Source organism: Cyrtonyx montezumae, unplaced genomic scaffold (assembly GCF_038088225.1).
Source record: "Cyrtonyx montezumae isolate F1298 unplaced genomic scaffold, pur_monq_1.0 scaffold_11, whole genome shotgun sequence".
Classification (NCBI taxonomy): domain Eukaryota; kingdom Metazoa; phylum Chordata; class Aves; order Galliformes; family Odontophoridae; genus Cyrtonyx; species Cyrtonyx montezumae.
This window is the reverse complement of record NW_027071837.1, coordinates 12690909-12711631: the sequence shown is the minus strand read 5'-3', so window position 1 is coordinate 12711631 and position 20723 is coordinate 12690909. Positions and strand designations below refer to the sequence as shown.

The 20723-nt window shown below is 40.6% G+C and overlaps 1 protein-coding gene across 1 annotated transcript; it reads left to right on the top strand.

Annotated features, from left to right (window-relative positions):
* Positions 1-15968: 15968 nt before the first annotated feature.
* On the top strand, positions 15969-16550 carry SERTM2 (serine rich and transmembrane domain containing 2). The gene has a single exon (XM_065729792.1). It carries the CDS (start codon positions 16175-16177, stop codon positions 16451-16453), a length of 279 nt encoding a protein of 92 aa, XP_065585864.1. The 5' UTR covers positions 15969-16174; the 3' UTR covers positions 16454-16550.
* Positions 16551-20723: the final 4173 nt, after the last annotated feature.

Below are 20723 nucleotides of genomic sequence, written 5' to 3'. Positions count from 1 at the left end.
CCTGTACATGCTACATCCCTCTGGGGTAGCTGGACTATGCAGTGGGAAAAAAAATCTGCTTACATTTACACAGGAACTGTTTAAGCTACAAGGGAAACTGTTTAGCTTTGCAAACCAAGCTTCACTACTTTTCATGTCCAAGATGACATTAATTCAAACTTCATCCAGTTATTTAAGAACCAAAAAAAAGCAAAAAAGCGTAATAAGGCAGGTGAAGGGATCCCTCAGCTGAGTCCATCTTTTCTCCCTACTGCCTGTAGTTAGTGACCAAACAGCAATTATATCTTGCAATTATATCTATTATATCTTCTTCCAGAAGTGAAGAAGTCTCTTCTTTGTGACAGGGTTACCAGGACCTCTCCAATGAAAAGCCCGTTTGTTTTGTTTTCCTAAGGTCACCTGTGGTGCAAAGAGGACCATGTTCTGACAGTTTCTGCCATCTAATTAAGGCAGGGTTGTGTGAGTAAGCAGGTAGCCTGGGAGCTGGTCTTCAGTGAGCAGGGCAAATTTCATTTGTGCAAACAGAAACCTGGGGCTTACGCTGAATTATCAAGTGAATTATAGCAACAGATCACTTTCCTTTGGAGTGATTTAATTATCACAGATTTTCCAAATGAAGGGGAGAGAGTAATCAGGGGAGGGACAGAACATTTCCTGAAGAAAATATCAGTTTGCCAGTTACAACCCTCACCTGGAGATGTCAAATCAAGATCATTAAGGGCAAGTGACAAGTTGCGATCATTTGTGTTGCAAACACCAGTTTTTCCATGATGCAATACATAGAAATAAATATGCAAATCAAAGTATTCAACAAAAAAGAGAGCACAGAAGGCCACTTTTGTTCCTGGAAGAAAGACAAATGGCCATAATAACATGTATTAAAAGCACAAATCAAAAAGGTGGGAGAGCAAAGAATTAAGTCAGTTTCTTAAGTGGCAAACAGACACAGGAAACTAAGAATCTAGGATGAAGCTCAGAGCTGTAACCTGAAGCATTATTCAATTTAACAGCAAGTAGGAAAAAATTCTAGGAAAATAGAATATTATGCTATTATAGATACACACAAGATAAGATAGAAGGTGTCCAAACTTCCAGTTCAAACCATCGTGGGAAGAAGTCCATAGAAGTCTGTTGTAGGCAAGCTGGTCTGTGCCAACCTAAGAGCAATTCAGTGTCCAAAAACAGTGGGATTAAAAAAAAACACATTCTGATCTTTTTGATCTTTTAACCATAGCTGCATGAAAATTGGCAGTATCACATGGACTTCTGGGAGCAACAGCAGTACTAAGTAGATAATAGAAAGAAACAATAGATATCCCAGTATTATGTTTCCATAGAATATTAGACCTACACCCCAGCCTCCTTTCTGACACTGAAGGAAAATGGATCACGAACCGTCAGTCAGATCTTTGATATCCACTGACCAGATTTACAGTGCTTTTTGAGACAGTCATATTATTTCACCCATACTCAGAGCTTTTCAGCATCATATTTTGCATTCTGCACAGAATGCTAACAATATACCTCCAGTGCTAATTCTGAGTTTGTTACCACTATTACTTGCTCATGGCACTTGTATCCAAATCTCAATCAGGAACTCAGTCCAGTTCAGATCTATGTACTGCTCAAACCAAGCAGATCATATCTTCCCTCATTATCTTTAAGACTGCAGTAATTGGCATACTGCTTAGATTTAACCACACTTTATCTCCATATTTGATCACTGTAGAAAACCTTTCCTTCTGAAAAGGCTCTGGCTTTTCCTTGCACCACTTCATGCTACCAAAGCAATTTTGGATGAAAGTCAGTTATTTGGTTTATTCTACTCCTACGTTAAAGCCTATGACTTCAGACATAGACAAATAGAAAGGCATTTAAATGGGCTTCTGTCCCTACTGCTGAGCGTTTTCAAATAGGAATGCTACTTTAACTGCTTCATCCTCTCAACCAGACTGGTTGACTTCAAGATTGAAACAGGGACAAAGAGGGTTCAATGTAAGAAAATGAAAATAATGCTCAGGTTATTAGGAATGTAGAAAAGTATATTGGAGCATTGAGACCTGAACAAGATCAGGCTGGAACAACTGGAATGCTGCTTGAATGAGTGGCACTGGAATTTCTCTAGTCACATGCTCTCTTTTCATTTGCTTCTTCGTACTTCTTTCAGACTGGTTAAAATGTTTCCCATGCAGGAAGCTCACCCTCTTTCTCCAATGAGAAAGCTTTCTCTCTTTCACCTGAAGTACCTCAGACACTTGAACACTTCTTGTCAGATGCATGAAACAAGTCTCACATCAGATGGCAGTGAATCTGATATGCCCTGGCAGTCACAAGCAGGGCAACAAAGAAAGTCATTGTCAGTAGAGCTGAGAAAAACCTCAGTATCCCACTACCAGAAAAAGAATAAGAGGCGTCTTCAAAAGTGACAGCAGTTCTTACTGCTGAATGTAGAGACAGATGTGCCAAGTTTTCTTTACACAGATTCCCTCTGAATGGAGCTATTTGTTTGTGGACCTTGTCTTACAATTAAGGTCGGAGACATTGTTTTTCTGTGACAAAGAACAGTAAAGAAATCTGTTGTTTCTGTTTCTTTAAAAAACGTTTTCCTGCTTGGATGAAATATTTTCTGGCAGAAAACACTATCACAGGCCACACAGTACAAACTGTAGGTACATCTTATACAATATGAAGGTAACTTATAGAATTATAGCCACTGAAAATGAAATATCTCAAAGTATTAAAAGGTAAGAAATTTTATGGCTAGAAAAGGTAGCAATACAAATCTTCAGGCTACTTGAAATGAGATCAGCTGGAACAGAAAGATTCAGAGATTTTAATCCCATTCCAGAGAACACACATATAAAGTAATAGAGTTCATTACACTGCAGGTATTCAGACACCTGGACATGACTCACACAATGGATTTTTAGCTACATCACTAGAACTAACAGGAAAAGTTACCAGAGTAATTTTCCAAGCCAAAATCACTGCAAAGAAAATACATTTGACCTTTGCTATCTGTCCTCCCAATTCATGGCTACTGCTTTATTTGAAAGTAGGCTTCCTGAAGTACTTGTAAATACACTGCAGGAAAGAATTTTCACTGTGACAGAGATAAGAGTATTGTTTTGTAGTTTGTGTTTGTTTTTCCTAACGACTCTGCTTTTAGCAAGAGAAGACTATGTTCAACCAAGTTACTGCTGGGAGGCCACAAAACCAGTTGCAGAGAGAAAGGTACAGTGTAATTATGAGACTTAGAGGACTGCATTCATCCTCTCTGGCATGGTTTTTCCACCTGCTTACTGCCCGTTGAATAATCACTGCTCACCAGAACATACAGTGGGTGAAAAAGCTGAGTGTGAATTGACTGATATGAGGTAGCTTCAAGGAGCTCCAGTTCACCACCACAAGCTTTTGGGATGTTTGTGGGGTTATACCTGAAATACAGACATGAATACCTAGATGCCGCTCCAGGCCAGCAAGAGTGAATCTGCCCATAAATTTCTGCACTGTCCCCAGTTTTGTGATTTAAAACCTAAATGAGGGGCAAGTGAAAGCTTCTTGCATTGTTAGGCATTTTTGGGGGCATTTTTGTTGAGGCTTGGGTTGTGGGGTTTTTTTTTTTTACTTATTTTTGACTAGGTAAAGGCATATTCATTTTTTGTAAGAGCGACCATCTCTTTCCAACCTAGCATGGCCTAGAGCTTTTCTACAGTTCCACAAGAATCAGATACTTGCAACCAACCACTGTTCTACAACTAAACGCAGCTGAGGTTTTGCTGTGGCAGCAAGTGATAAAGATTTACTAACCCTGCTAATGGAATATGGAGACACTTCGTCAGTCTTGGAATTCAAGAGCAATTGGCTGATAATCAACCAACCAAAAAAGCAGACACTAAAATCTTGCTTAGTATTCTGCTGACAGAGTTGTGGAGGTTACACATGAATGAATGGGAAACAGCTGCCCATTGCTGCTTTTCCATTGCAGTCCTGTCCAGTATGACCCACACACTGAAATATGAACACTGCAGTAAATTGACAGTTCATGTGAACTTTGTGTGAGCCTTAGTTGAGCTGGGGGAGGACAGCTTGGAAAGAATAAGGATGGACAATACACAGAATGAGTTATAAGGAATACAATGGAAACCTAACAGCATCAGGAGGGCTGTAGACTGCAGACATTAACACTGATAAAAAAATGAGCAGTAGCATAGGCTTGAGTAACAAAGTTCTAGACCAGCTTCTCTCCACCCTTGTAAGAGTATTTATCTTGACAGTAGATTTTGAACTTCTCCAGCACCATGAGCATGAACTGCTACATTTTAAGCTATAAAGCTAGGCTCTGTGCAACGTGGATAACATGCAAATCTCTGCTCTGTGCTGAGTAACAAGAACATGTCAGAGGGCTATACCAGCCCACATCTGCCTAAGGTCTCAGGTCTTTGGTAGTTGTAACATTCCACATTGATAGAATGAATACCTGTAAGTCTGCCTAATAATTTTTTGGTAGGCTAATGCAGCCCATAAGGAAACAGAGCACCTCTGGGTACTGCAAGCTCTTTGTTTGCCTCCAGAACTCAACAGTTAACCTTTTACAAGCAATCAAGGGAACGGGAATACCCCAAACATAGGTGGCTAAGCTAGTATTTAAAGAACCAGACCCTGCACTAATATCTAAATACACAGGGGATGCTAAGGAAGGTTAGATATAGTCCCTGCTGGTGATGTTAAGACAACAATGTTTGCTTTGGCACTCAGGATTGCATGCTCAGCACACAGGACAAATATGGAGCCAAATGCCAGCAAAACATCACTGCATCACATTCACAAACATCTCTTTTAGGAAGCCCATCTCCAGGAACTGAACACACAGGTAGTAGAAAAGTGCCTGGGGAAACCACACACTGAGGAGTGGCTATGGTGCATGTGGACCATTGCTATCACAAGCATTGGTCATCAATACAGTGACTTTGCTTCTGAGAAATACATGAGTGTCCATCTCTAAATGGTTGGTACTTTGAGCCAATGCCTAGGCACTAGACAAGTCTGGGTTTTCAGAAGCTGGAAGAGGTTGCAGTGGGGGATAATAATACCTCACTTCCAGTGGGAACTAAAAGAGACTGTGTGGAGTGAGACAGGACACAGTGGATATTTTGGACCTGAAAACAGAAGTACCAGATGACCAAGCAGCAGACTTCATGATGTATGCCACATGGGAAAAACATGAGATTTTTTTTTTAGGTAAAGTTGTTTTCAATACAGATAAATATGTCTTCATTTATAAACAGTGAAGCCATAAAGCAACTTTGTTTATAGCATGCTAAAAATAAAGAGAGATCAGTCTTCTGATAAAAAGGAAGGAAAGTTCAATAAGGTCTTTGTCTGCCCTATGCACAGAACAGTGACTTCCCAGACAACTTGATCCTAGAGACAGAAGGGAAATAGCTTTCTGTGGTATGTAGATGTGGAGGAGAAACCAAACTGCCTATTAATATTCAGGCACATTAACTAAACACAGTCATAGAGCAGCTCTGCTTCTCCAAAAATGAACAGTAATTAAGTGGAACTGTCCAGTGAGCTTGTTTTGTTAATGGCCCAGAGGCTGAGGAAGAAGGAACTTGTGACTGCTATTAGACAAAGGCATCAAATGGAAGCATCCCCTGGCTGTGCCATAAATATATAGCAACAGCTGTTACAACTGAGACTAAGAGAATGTCTAGGCTGACATCCTGTCTCCACTGCTGCTGGAAAGGAGTAGATGCTAAAAGCTGTCATATGAAGAGGCCTCCAGTAAAACAGCAGAAACTCAAACACAGCTGCTCTGCATTTTTCTTCATATTACTTGCTCTCCTCTTCCTCAGCATCCTAAGAGCACCCATTGGGGATTTAAATTCACAGCTAACCTGGAACTGCTAATGTTTTGTTCCTACTATTGTATCTCAACTGGGAAATAGTGTATTTTCACCCAGTTAATCATAAAACAATTTTAAAGTCTTTTATTTCACATAACTCTTCCTGTTCTCTCAGTGTAGTAGAATAAAGTGGGATAAAGTGGGATACCATTACACAGGGCCAGGGCAACATGTGGTGTCTACATCACAGCAGAAATCTGAGGCTCTTCAGCCATAAATGGCAAACATTAAGGTATAGATGCTTTCAGGCAGAGGCAAGAGAAAGACTTAAGGAGTCACAGCAAGTGCGGAACTTCTACTATTGGGAAGGGTCAACTCCTGGGAACTGGATTAAAGAAAAATAACTGAAGGACTACTTTATGAAGCAACAGCATAAAGTACAGGTATTATTCCCAATGATAACTTTGACTTCTTCAGTTATAAGCACCATGTTAAAAATCTCATGCCCAGTTCCACATTAAATACAGTTCAAGTCTCATTAACAGATGTCTGTGATGCTGACATTTGTCCCAGCAGGCATTATATCCCTCGGCATCAGAATCCCCATGCATACAGGGGCCACAAGGAGCACCTTAGTTTTAAGGTGAATTCTCCTGTTGTGGGTACCCATAGACAGACACCTGGAGAAAATGGGGGTTGAGCAGCACTCCTTGTGCAAAGAATTAAATCATTTACTCCAGATGTGTTTAGAAAGATGCAGCTCTGAGTGGAAATGCTGATATCTGAAAAGTCAAAAAGTATGTGGGTGGGCAAAGTCCCCTCAGCAGCATATTTTGTAAATGAGAACTGAAAAAAGGGATTTTCTTCTTTGACACTGGAACTAAAACAAACCAACAAAATAAAAAATGATGTAATGGAATCATCACAAAATTGTTTTCCTTACAGAATAAACTGTTGTAATTATTATTTTATGACTGGAACTGAAAAACTGGTCCCCTCGAACATAGGCATAAATCCATCTGTTAACTGTGAATCATGCACATAATGTGACATCTGAGACTTCAGAAGAGTTTAACTGTTTTGCAGCTAGCATTCCCTATACTCTACTGTGCATTAAGCTTCACAGTCTGTCTGTGAGGATTTGGTTAGAATTCACTGTGTATCTGTTCATATTTTAAAGATTATGAAAGTAATGCATTGCCAGTAGTAATTTAAATAAATGCTTAAGTTGATTAGCCTGGGATTCAGACCGAAATGTCACCCTGAATAACAGTGAACTCCAGCTTTAGGAAAGTTTGCTGCCATGTTCAGGTGGCACCTTAGACTGTAATAGGAGAAGAGGCACATGTTGCAACATGCATGACTGTAACTACAGCTTCTCTCATCATCTGCTTTGTGAGGCAATTTTGTGGGAATCACATCCTCAACCCTTCAAATGCTGGTCCTGCAGGCAGAAATCTGTGTGAAGCCCCCAAGAGTCAAAAAGCTCTCTTCACAGACATGCCCTGCTCCAGGTGGGCTGAAATGAGCCTTGTGGTGATGATGCACCCTGTAGCTCAAGAGTGGCTCACTCACAATATTAATATTAGGACAATATTAAGTGGTAATGAAGGCAATGCTAAGCAGTCTGCAGCCATAGCATGAAGCAAGACTGAGGGTAAAGAATGTGGAAATAAAAATGAAAAAAGTAGATTTTCAGACTGTCAAGAATATCTAGAGTTTCAGGAAAACTAGGTAGCTAGGTAGAGCACCAAAATACAAAATGTTTTATGTAAATACACAGATCAGGTGTTGATTTTGACAATTGTGCCTATGCCACGTCTACCCTGGGGCGCAAGTCCTACTATAGAAATGGGAAGAAGTAGTTTCTGAGCTACTCAGTTCCCAGCAAAACCTGCACTGTCCACATGGATTTGTCCATCATCCACTGACCTAGTCTCCTGGAAGCCAGTCCATTATCTTGTTGCTTAAATAAGACCCAGTTATGAACAGTTATAGTGCACTGTAATCAGTCATGCCAAGATCATCCAGAGGAGTGCAGTTGGGCTGTAAGACAAGCTTGATTATGAGTGTTAAAAAGTAACTGACTAAAACAGAGTGCCTCAGCACCACGCAAAGAACTCTCAGGTTGTATTCTAGCAACTGGACAGGAAAAAAAAACATGATCAGCACATCTGAAAGCTTCTCTAGACTTATCTGAAGCTCTTGCATCTAGGAATTGTGCTGAACTCCCTAAAATAGGTACTGCTACAAGAACTGTTTTTAGGAATAATAATAATCATCTAAATCATGGGCTGGAGAACAGTATCTGGTTTAACTTCTATCCCTGACTCATGTTTCAACTAATTTTTATCAAGACCCACAAGGACCTGCGTGGGATTTTAGTGGATGGTGACTTACGTGGAAGCCGAATTCTAGGTGCCCTCACTCCAAGGGTCATTCATACAACACTGCTCTCTGCATCTGGTTCCACCTGAGCTAGACTCCATCAACTTAACTAGAGTAAAGAGGATCTGCAATGACAACCCTTACAAATTCCCTCCAGAAAATGAAGCTTAGGACTGTTTCAGACAATTCAGTGTCCAGGACAACACAGTCCTTTACTGAAATCAGTAAAACAGATTAGAAACATTCCTTAAAATTAGCAGTAACATCAGACTAGACTGAATTTCTTCAGCTATCTGTGGGAGAATGAGTCTTTATAAATAAATGAAACCACTGCAAAATTTTTGAAGAAGGAAGTTCAAAACAAAAAACAAATTGTCAAAATAGCCCAAAGCCTTTCAAAACAACAAAACTTAGTCCAAACATGCGAGCATTTGGGAGCACGCTGTACTAGGCAAAACAAAATTGTGTGGGAAAGCAGAGGAGGAAAATGACTCAGTCCTACTGGAGCAGTGGGCACATGGCCATGTGCATTTGTGTAGCACTTTGTATTAACAGATTAATTATGGGGAAATTGAGATTATAATTTTTCCCTTTTTATGAAAGGGAAATGAAGCAGAGACATTGGTACATTTACTTTGGACCTTTTGTAGTCTAAGTAAGAAACTTCAGGCAACTTGCCTTTGCTTCCACCCAATTGACTGCAGTGTTTCTCCTTTCAGGTCGGTAGCAACTAGATCTATTCCATTCAGATCTGAATGAACAATTAATGTTTGAAAGTTCAAGCATTTACTAGAGACTTCTGTTCCAAAATCTTTTGAAACAAGATTTTGTTTTCCACATGCTTGTTCATCACATAAATCATCTGCCTCTCAGAGTCATGGCATGTAATGCTATAATATGATGGAAAGTACAGCAATAACAGCAGAGCAGCACAATCCTAGGCTGCAGTAAATGAGAACAAACAAATGCAGCATCCATGGATCCAGAAACAAAGGAAGAAAAACTGCTTACTTTGGAATGCCTCAGGTAGGCAGGGATCTCCAGCAACATACCTTCGCCTCTACACTACCAACCCTAAATGAGGTCTGGAAGGGGTGGATCCTGGCTCCAGCCCTCCTGATCACTCAGTGCATTGCACCCACATGGGCTCCCCTGGGTTGGCCCTGCCTTCCCACCAGGTGCTCCATCACTGCTTCAATCATCGACTTAGCATTTATGCTACATGGCTAAAAGGACAATACATTCCAACAAAAATATTTACAGCAGATTCCACTCTGCCAAGATGAACAGTACCAAGTGCTGTCACTTGTTTCAGTATCTTTTCTACAGTGATTTAGTCTCTTGTTCCTAGCATTTGTACAGTTCTGGGCAGAAACCAGCAGCCTTCTGGTCTTTAGAGGAAGAGCTAAACAGTCCCCTCAGGCAATTCTAGTTATCTAGCTCTCCTCATGGCATCAAGGGACATCCAAGCACCCCTATGGATGGCTGGGACAGGAGATGAGGAAGGCAGGAAAGGGAAAGAACAGGTCTTTTTCCATGTAACAGGTCTGATACCATCTGCACACCTTGAGAGTTGGACCTAGTGGTCGGAGAGGACCTGGGCACCTGTTTGGGGATTTGTTCTATGGAGAGCTGTACAGCACAGCTCCACAGCTTGTAACAGCAACAAAAGATATTGAAAAATTGGATGCCTAGCAGTCCTCTTCAACATTATGGGAACGTACCTCACTGAGGGACTGAGTAACTGTAGAATGTCTTGAAAATACAGAAGTGCTAAGTATGATTATTAGTGCCATCTGCAGTGAATACTACTAGAAGCTCACTGTTAATTCTGAATTAATTCAGTCTTCTCTGAGGGGTGAAGAGAGTGAATTTCCCCTAAGCCCTTTGAAAGCTAATGAAATTCCAGGCAAGCTGAGCTCCCCCAGGTCAGCATAACAGCTCAGTCAGTCAAACTCTCATACAGTCAGGGATTAACAATATAGGTGGAAGAGAGAAGCTGTTTTAACAAGAGAAAAGATAAGGATGGTAATGAACAGATAAATGACAAACTGGTATTGATTGCAACCTCAAAACAAGTGGAAAGTATGTCCAAACAAAGTGTTTCAGACATGACATCTGAGTTAAGTCTGCTCTAATTTAACATTTTCTATCCATCCCTGGTACAGAGAACTCAGGCATTTCTTCCTGTGTTCTGTCATTTTAGCAATACACACAGACACCTACCAAGTTGTATCTCTTGCCAGGGTTCAATAATCATCATTAGCAAAAGAGGCCTCCACTTGATCCTGGCCCTCCCACATAGAAACACATTCAAAACTGAATTTTCTAAGGTCTTTGCAGATGACAGGTTGAATAACATCAGATGTGCCTGCTGAAAAAACAATGTGGGGAGAGAGAAGTCTTTATTCTCTACTTTGGATCTTTCAAAAATTTGCAGTGCAGCTGTAATCTTTAGTTTGTTCATAGAACTCATGAATTTGGACAACAGAAGAATGCCTGAAGAAATATTCAGATTATACACACAAATGATCTCTCATTTCTCCTTGGTCCTTGTTAAACCTAGCTGTGGCAGTATTATGAGAAAGATGGATAAAATTAACTGATACAACACTTGGAGCACAGGTCAAACAATGCAGAGGAAGGAACCTAATGAGGACTCTACTCTTCATACTCCAAATTTCTAATGATTACTTGAAAAATTATTTTTACTGGGTTCATATCAGGGTATTTCTGAGGTAAGTTGTGTATCTTTATTTTACGTAGCACAGATTTGTCACTGACTGTCCCAAAAATTTACATAGAGAGAAAGCCTTACGTACTTCTGAACAATTCAGGAATTCAGCAATCAGTCAGGCAAGAATTCATTAGCTTCAGCTGGTATAAACTGTGATGTTATCTAAAATTCATGTCTTTATTGTATCCTGCTACAAAGGAAACAAGAAATCTAAGTACACCCATCCAGCAAAGAGCAGCTTGGTCCTACAAAAAGGAGAGAATTTCCTGCAAAATCAACAGAGGGAAAAAGAGCTGAGCAGAGAAGCTGGTTTGCAGGGACAGGCGAGAGAGAGCTTTTCATTTTAGCAACATTCATTAGCATTACACAGAAAGCTGGGTTGCAGGATTTCAGCACATGCCTGCCTGCCTCTTCCGAGTTTCATAATTCAACCAGCAACAATTTCTGTTTAGACAGTGCTCTCACTCATTTCTTCTTAAATAAAAGGACATACACAGGGTTTGGAGGTGTTGTCAGGTAGCTCATTGATAAAGGAGCAACTGGACTGATTCCAGTGAAAAATACAGCAGAGAATCACAGCACAAAATGCAAAATAAGGCACTACACATGGCATCACAACAAGGGAAATGTGTAGTAAAATCAGCAATCATGCCTTATAAAGTCTTGGTTTTCAGAGAGCTCTTCGCAGTGCAGAAGTGTAGAAGAGTCAGTTTTTATAAAGACTATATTTTATCTAAATACTGCAATAACATACTGTGCTTCTGAGTTCCAGAGATTGAAGCCCACAGAAGAATGGATTTATACTCCTCAGCTACAGAAGGATAAAATTGTTATGCAGCTCGATTTTTCATTACCCTCTGGCCTCTCTGATCAGGCTGTTGCAATAGGGAACCACTAGGACAGAGCTGATCTAAGGAGATAAATTGTTTCTGTCTCATCAAACACAATGCTTGAAAGAGAAAATGAAATACTCTGCCCAGAAATTCTGTGGGACCCATTTTCTAGAGGGGAACTTGGTTGCCAGTGCCCCAAGCACAGGCTGTGAATGACAGCCCCTAGTCACTGGCACCTACCACAAACCCAACAGCCATTGTGGGTCTGTGGGTCAGGTTTACCCCCATGAGATGCTTCTAGTCAGCCCATAGCAAGGACATGAAGAACACGGGGTGAATGCTCAGGCTGCTTGTGGAAACCCAGCTGCATTCAGTTCAGTGGTTCGCAATCTCAGACCACAGCTACCCTGTCTACATGCTGGTCACTTCCAGCTGTACTCCTCTGCTAGTGAAACCTTGAGGCCCACTGCACACATTCCAAACTGACATCTGCCCCCTAGAAAAATGTGCCACCTTGCATAAAGCAAAGAATACTGTTCCTCTTTCGCCATTCTGAAATACACACAATTAAAATTCTAGTTTTCATTTATACAGTTTAATTTGCAACAGGAACAGGGACACAAAACACCTGCACTTTGTCAGCCAGGGGTAGCTAATAAACGCAGGTTAAAAAACCTGAGATTAGTACTGTTCAGGTTCCCATACCGACTTCAACTCCTCTATTTCTGTAGGTAGATCTGAGCTTCACACAAAAATCATTTTTAGCCACAAGGCATTCAGGCTGGGTGTACTCTTATTCACACTTTCAAACTCCTCAGGGGATAAATGAACTGTAAGCTAACAGCCACAGAAGCCTCCCCAAAGCACCAAGAAAAAAAAACATGAAGAGCAACAGTATCGAAGAGCAACACTTGAGGTTCCAGATGGTAAGTGACACATGCTCATGATTCCAGCCCAGCAGGGAACTCTCCCCAGCTAAACCTTCCCAAGGGGGAAGAAAAACAGAACCTCTGCAATTTACAGAAAACTAGAAAGAAATTGATACCCTTTCTTCCAGGTCACATCTTACTCCACAATTAGCAGGCAGTTGAGTCTTGTTTACCACTTGCAAGCAGAAAGGGTTAAGCAGAACCTCGCACAAACTTTGCTGTGAGCTGAGCTGGCAGCCTCCCTCTCCCTTCCCCTCCTCATCTGCTGCCGAGATGCAGCAGCGCCGGAGTGCCGCGATCCTCTCCGCTCTGACTGTTGCCTGCTGCTGCTGAGGGAGGAGACTGGCTGGCTCACGCTGTTTCCATTCAAGCAGTGAAGTGCACGAAGAGAAGACTCCTTGCCCACTTTTCCTATTGCCTACGAAGAATAGAGCATCAGCTCTGATGCTGTTGAGTCAGAGTGTAAACAGACATCAAGACTTGGAATAAGAGCCGTCCTTGCCACTGAACAATGGGAATTCAAGAGCAGAGAAGATAGTAACAGATATGCCAAATGCACTAAAAAGGCAATATCCTGATTCCAACAGTAAGACAGCAAATCTTTTCCATACTAATCCTTCTACCCGGGAGGAGATATTCCTTGATAAATCACCAGCAAGCTCATGGGCTGAACCAGCTGCTCTAGTGCCTAAATCCCAACACTCCTGCCTCTGAAAGGTAACTATGCTTTATTCTGTTCTCTTCCTATGCACAATCACAGCTGAAACACCAACATACTACCTTGCACCTCAGCATAAGAACAAAAACACTATCCACCACTGAAATAAGAGACACTTCCCCCCCCCCCCCCCCTTTTCTCTCCCTCCGATACACCCTGGGGAAAACAAGCCATGGATGGAACTGATATGCTAATGCCTTGTTTGCGTTTCTTCAATGCTGTTTAATCTGTAAGTCACCTAGAGATAATACACCCGGTAGTGTCTGTGTTCTAAAAGAAACATTTCTGCACTTGTCAGCCAGCTCAGAGCACCTTAAACTACTTTGGACTAATCGTTCTATTCCGTCCCACTTTATTCAGTGCAATTGTTTTAGCATTGGGTGGAAAAGAAAAGAACTCAGAAAAGTTGCCCACACTTTTAGAGATTACTTGCTAGCAGGGGACACTTGAAGTGGTGTGGGAGTAAAAGGAAGTGAGATAAGACATGAGCTGCAAAATCAATGTGTTGTCTGTCAGCACTGTTTGTCAGAAAAATCTTTTTCTCTGTTCCTCTGTGACCTACAACGGCACAGAGGGGCCATGCAGGCTTCCTAAGAACAGGGAAAGAAAACCTGAGAGCTCCTGAAAAACCTGAGAGCTCCTGAAGCTCCCCAGACCCTGGTAGCTGCAGAGGGAGGATGGTAACTGCAATGCTCATGAAGTTCTGGCTCACAAATTTGCTCTCTTATTGAGACATACTCCGAGAAGAAATCTCACTACTCTTTTGTTTGAGCCTTCTATCCTCATCACTGTTCTTTTGTTGCTTTTATTTCTATTATATGAAATGTTTGGGTTTTGCTTTTTTATTTTTTTAATCCTTGCAAAAAAATGATCAAAGTGTTAAAAAGGAATTGTTTGATTGCAATTAGTCTGTATCCACTGAGCATTAGTGAGCATTAATGGTGCTTGGTGCTCCTTAGAAAGTGATGCATTGTCCAGCCAGAGTAGAGCTGGAAAGCCTTGATGAAGAACATAGATCACAGTGAATTTTGGCACCACTTATATACTGCTCTGCTCTCTAATAAATCTCTTACTTTCTTTGTCCATGTGGTCTCCTGAGGATAGCCTGGGGGTTTGGTCTGTAGTATTGGCTGGATTCCTCTTATTCTGTGACATCTAATTACATAGAATGCGAGACCTTCTCTTACATGTAAGAACTCTGTGTCACCAGAGAATACTAACATTTAGACCTGCATGGTCTTTCTCTAAACTTCACAGAATTGGGAAGGACCTCTGAAGAATATCTAATCCAACTCCCTGCTAAAGCATGTTCCCTAGATAAGGCTACACAGAAAAGTATCCAGGTAAGTTTTGAATATCTCTGGAGGAGATTCCACAACCTCTCCAGGCAGCTTATTCCAGTGCTCTGTAACCCTCAAAGTAAAGTTCTTCCTCATCTTTGTATGAAACTTCCTATGTTTCAGTTTGTGCCCATTGTCCCTTGCTCTGTCACCAGGTATAATTGAAAAGAGCCAGTCCCCAAGCACTTGATTCTTGCCCATCAGATATTTACAAGATCTCTACTCAGTCCTCCTTTATAGGCTGAATATAGGCTCACAGCCAGCCTGTTGTCCACCAGGACAGCCAGATCCTTTTCTACAGAGCTCCTTTCCAGCATGTCAACCTCTAGCATGTGCTGGTGCCTGTAGTTATTACTCCATGGGTATAGGACTCTGTGCTTGCCCTTGCTGAACCTCATAAGGTTTCTTCCCACCCAAGCCTCCAGTTAGAGGCATCAGAAGCAGCACTGAGCCTACCTAAGTTGCTCACAGGAGCATGACAAGGGATTAAACATTTCTTACCTAAGGCTAGGCTATTCTGATACTTGGCTTCATTTCTCTCTCTCGCTTTTCCTTCTATAGATAAACAACTTTTTGACTATGCATTACATGAAACTGAAAACTCCATACTCCAAGCAAGTATCAGTAACCCTGGATTAAGAGAGAAGACTCCCAGCAGACTACAGCCTCCCTCAGCTCATGCAGGGATAAGCCACCTGCCATTGGAAAAGCTAGCAGAAAACTCATTCTTTTTGGAAAACTGTGCTTGCAAAGACCAACACTATATAATCCCTTGCAGATTAATTTAAAAGAAGAATCAAAGAATTTCACCTTGCAAAGTAGTTAACTGTTCTATGATTTTTGTTGTATTATTGATATTCCACATAACATGTGGTGTATTGGGAGTTAGAGTTAATGCTCTAGCTGTGTGTTCCCAACCGGGAATCGAACCTGGTCCCCAGTGGTGAGAGCACCGGTTCCTAACCACCAGCCCAAGAGCATTAAGCATTAGCTCTTTAACTCTGAACACACCACGTGATGTTATGATGTGGAATATCAATAATACAACAAAAATCATAAAACCATAACACTGACTGACCGGAAGGAGCCAAGGATTTTGAAGACAAAAATAGAAGACTGGTCGCCATATAAAATACAATTTTAGTGCTTGTTCTGATTATAATAGCAACTATGATTTACAAAGGCTTGTCTCATGCAGTCTGCTAACTCTGTGAAACAGTTTGGGGACAAGAGGATGGAGCAATTCTTCCTGAATTTTACAAAAAAGACACCTCACCATCTGTCTTAAGCCTCCTCTTTCAACTCACTTTATTGAGTCCAGTGACGTAAGACACTGAATTTGAAAGTAGATAGAGAAATGTAGCAAAGCAGACAGCAATGACTGAGATTTACTTCAAATTCCACGGAAACTTGACTGGACGTGTTCATTTTCCAACTCTGGCTACAGAAGTAGACCAACCAGCAGATAAATATGCCAGTCTCTATGTGTACGTGGGATTGTTCTTAACACTTCTGGCTATCCTTCTCATAATGCTTTTCACCGTGCTTTTGCGCCTGAAGCATGTTGTCTCCCCAGTCACCACATCTCCAGAGAGCACTGAGAATGTTCAGCAGTTCACAGATGTGGAAATGCACTTCAGGATTCCTACCACTTAGAGACCCCAGTGTAAAGAGGTTGTGGAAAGAACTTCTGCCCACCTGTATGAGCCTTATAACTTATTGCAAAACCATTCATAACAGCACAGAAGTTCTGGTGAGTGTCATGCAACTCAGGCACTGACTGGCTGGGACCCATTGGTTGTTGACACAGGCAACATGTATGCAAAACCAGCAATAAAATTTACATTACAGGAATTACTGCTGTCAGAGTTACTACTCTAAAAGGTCTTGAAGATGGTAAAAACTGTAATCATGAAATAAAACAAATAGATGCACACCAGAATGTGTACTGGAGTTTGTATTTGCTGTCCTATTTCTCTGCCCTTAAATTCTTCACCCATGAAGAGATGACTCAAAGTTAATAGATGTAAGTGCAAAATGCCTACAGGGCACATGCAGAAATAACTGGTGATCTAGAAATCCTCAGATATTTCTCCTATTTAAGAAAAACTTTTTCTGACTTGAATGTCAGATTTATACAATAGAGTTTCAGAAATATACAAATGTTTCATCACCTACTGGAACTACTGGATTCTCACATTAAACTGTTCCCCATACAGATACCAGAAAGAGCACTTATAAAAGAAAACTTCATAAAAAGTTATAAAATAAAAAAAGCAACAGCAGGAAGTGAGCAGCAAGAGAGAAAAAGTGTTGAAGTCCACTTCCCTTTCACTGCTCTCCTTTAAATTAACTGAGCAGACTGCAGATGCAGTCTTATCTTTCAGCCTTCCCAATATCACTTGGTAATTAAAATGCATTGTAACATTTGGGAATCAAATGAACATTGTTCTCCTAACAGACACAACTTTGGGATAACATACCATCTTTGTTTTCTTAAAAGACAGATAACTTCTTACAAACCTTTTTTAGTTACTTTTCTCCAGAGAAAAACTGAAGAAATGACAGGATCTGGCACCACAGTAACAAACAGTGTGAACAGCCTTGGACATAGTCTAGTAGGGAACACGCAGATAGAAAGCAAACTGGTGAGCATTAGAAGACAGGGCTGAATTCAAAGATTCTGGTGGCTCAATAGTGAGGAAAAATGTTTACTTAAGTTTATGAAACAACAAGCTGACCCCAATCCTCTCACCTATGAAAGACATAAGATAACTTATTTCTGTGAAAAATGGAATAATGTGGCATATCACTTCCACAGCATCTTAAGAGAAAAGCTTAAAGAAGATTCTGCTACACCTCTAAAGGGCACAGATTTCACTCAGCTTATCTTCTCAGTTACAGAATATCTCTAACATGGCAATAAAATCCTCCAGTACTTTCCACATTTACATACACTTATTTGGCAACTCACTTCTGTCTAACAGCCTGGAAAGTGTGTACTCCCCACATAAAAACATTGCTAAAATTAGAGATGACACTGACCCCACAATTCAGTGTCAGGAACAATTAAAACCCAGTATCAATGTTTTGATGAGAAATATGGCTTTCCTAGTCAATTCTATAGAGGAGAATTGTAGGGTGAATAGTTCTAGAGAAAGGAATTCAGAGATATCACGGAAGATGATATATTTCCATGAGGCTTTCTATGGATGGTACACAGACTAGTAGTAAGTAAAGGGTGGCTCACCTTTATGATGGTGGAGGCTTGCTGTTGACTCCACACAGGAGGGATCTCTAATAAAAGATCCTTCCCTAGTGGTGGTCAGCCCTTAAATGGGGTCTGGGAGAGGTGGAGCCAGGCTCCACCCCTTCCAATCACACAGGTATATCACCCCCACCTGTGCCCCTGCAGCTGACTCAGTGCTCACCTCAGGTGACCAATCAGTGGTTCTGGCCATGATTCAACAGTTCCCATACAAGAATGGAATGACAATTTATGTCCATACTAAGTATGATTGGTCCACTGATGTAATTAGCAGTTTTTAAGAGCTTTGTGCTTTCTCATATTGAATAGCACCATTTATATAACATTAACCTAATATAAGGTTTGGTCTCTAGAACAGCATGTTGGCTGTGTAAGAGGAGAACAGCAGCCAATATACACTTACATGGAAAAGGTAAAAAGCTAGATGCCCTCAAGTTCTCTGCCACAGGGACAACACAGAGCTCCAGGCACGATGGTTGGCTCTTCCAGGAGTGCTACTCTCAGCACTGCGGAAGAGTCAGTTCAATTCTGTATGATGACAACCTGAATATTAATCCAGATAAGAAATAAGGCTAATAAGTTAGTCAATGACACTTAAGTGCAGTGAAAACATATGTAGATTAAATTGGCTTGGTTAAGTGTCATGCATTCAGCTACTGGGGTGCAGTCTAGCCCAGAGTCAGCATCCATCCTACTTTATATAGCCTCTGTTTTCTTGATGCTCCATTTGAAACCTGGAGTTCTATCATAATTCAAATAAATCATCATACCAAATCAGCAACTAAAACATTAATCTTTCAGCACACTATCTGCAGGAAAGCTTTGTTTCCAAGAAGCTGTAGGAAAGGTTCAGATATTAACAAAAAAATCAAGCTTTAGAAGTTATTTAATAAGTGTATTAGAAATAAAATAACCACTTTTATATGTCACTGCATCACAGGTTGGGCACAGTGCATATTTGCACATAACACTACTAAGGAAGGAAGCCATGTCCTCTAACAAAAAAAGCACCAACTTCTCCTTGATATTTCCTTCATTTCAAGCAAGTATCAGTACACTGATACATCTACAGTCTCAGAGAGGCTTTAAATGCATAATTTCTCTGTACGATGTCATCAAATCTTAAAGACTGCATTTCCTACTTAAAAAGGAAAGCATGTTCCCTCCACCCCCACTTTCACTTCCATTTGTAAATTTCAAGACCTAATGACTCTAAGAAAAGAGACTATTGACATGTTCTGACCTGGGTTTGCTGAGGGTACACAAGTAGGCTTCCTTGGTTACTAGGATGGTAACTGTAACTTCCACAGGGACTTGCTAGATTTGAAGATACCACACCCGTAACACTTCTCCCCACCAGTTTCTTTCCTTCACATTTATTTATCTACTACAAAAGGATTATTTAAAAAAAATAGAGACATTACAATCAAAGCTAAGTTACTGACTGCTCTGTGCTATTATCAGTGTTCTCAAGGTATGGAACTCAGAGACAAGCTCATATGCAGAAACAGGCTCAGGTGGTTCCAATGGATTTCAAATCATTGACCTCAGGAACACATCTCCATAAGAAGACCCCCAGCAGTCTCTGGAAGTTTTACTTGAACCGCAATAGTTTGCTCCCATCTTTACCACAATTTAGATGTAGAAAACCAATATGACTATTTAGTAAATTCACCACCTCCTCCATTCTGCAGTTGTGGAGGAAGACAGACACTTGTTCTGAAGGAGCAGCAAAATGACCAGGCATTGTAGTTCCTTGGGAGTAAAACTATCAGGTCAGAGAGTAGACCTACAATAATCAGAAAACCACTGTAACTCATTCTTTCTGGGAGGTATTAAACTCCTCCAACACTTCTCTACTATTGTGTATTTTCTCAAACCATATACATGCTACAGAATTTATGCTTGTGTAACTGCATCCACAACTTCTATCCATGTCCACAAATCTCCTGCATTAACAAACCCTCAAGCAGTGAGCAGATAGAAAATTAATATATTCTACACATTGTCCCTATGTCAGAAAACAAATGTATATTTTCACATCCTCACAGGATTCCAGAGAACATGATTTTACAAACAGCACAATTTGGAGGATAATACTCCAGCCCTTCAAAGGAGTTTTCTTTCCACTTTCACTTGGGAAAAAAGTATCATTGAAATTCAAAAATGTAAAGGTTCACAACCGCTTAACTGTCAGCATTGATGAAAACTTACTTGTATGCCTTGTCTACACCAGCCAAAGAAACGTGCCCTCATCCTGCACTAACATGTGGCAGCTACTCATGAGGTAACACCACAGTGCAGATAACTACAGCATTAAAGCACATTAGCAGATCAAGAAGGATGCAGGCTCCTCTTGCTGATGAGATGAGTGAAAAATAACCTTAAAAAGAACTTCAAGACATCAAAATTCAAATACAGTTTGTCCAGATATAGGTAATGCTAAGTTGTGAAAGCAGATCTTTATATTATATGGAAACATCTGTTCAGTTCATATGTAATTATGAAATTACACTCTCTATACTCCCACTTGAATTTATTTTCTGTGTAAACTTGCCAACTGAGAAACAAACAATGAATAACTCAGAAGACCTTTCCCTCTCTTCCTTCTCCTCTAGATTTATTAACCCATTTTTAAACTATAATTTAATCAAGCTA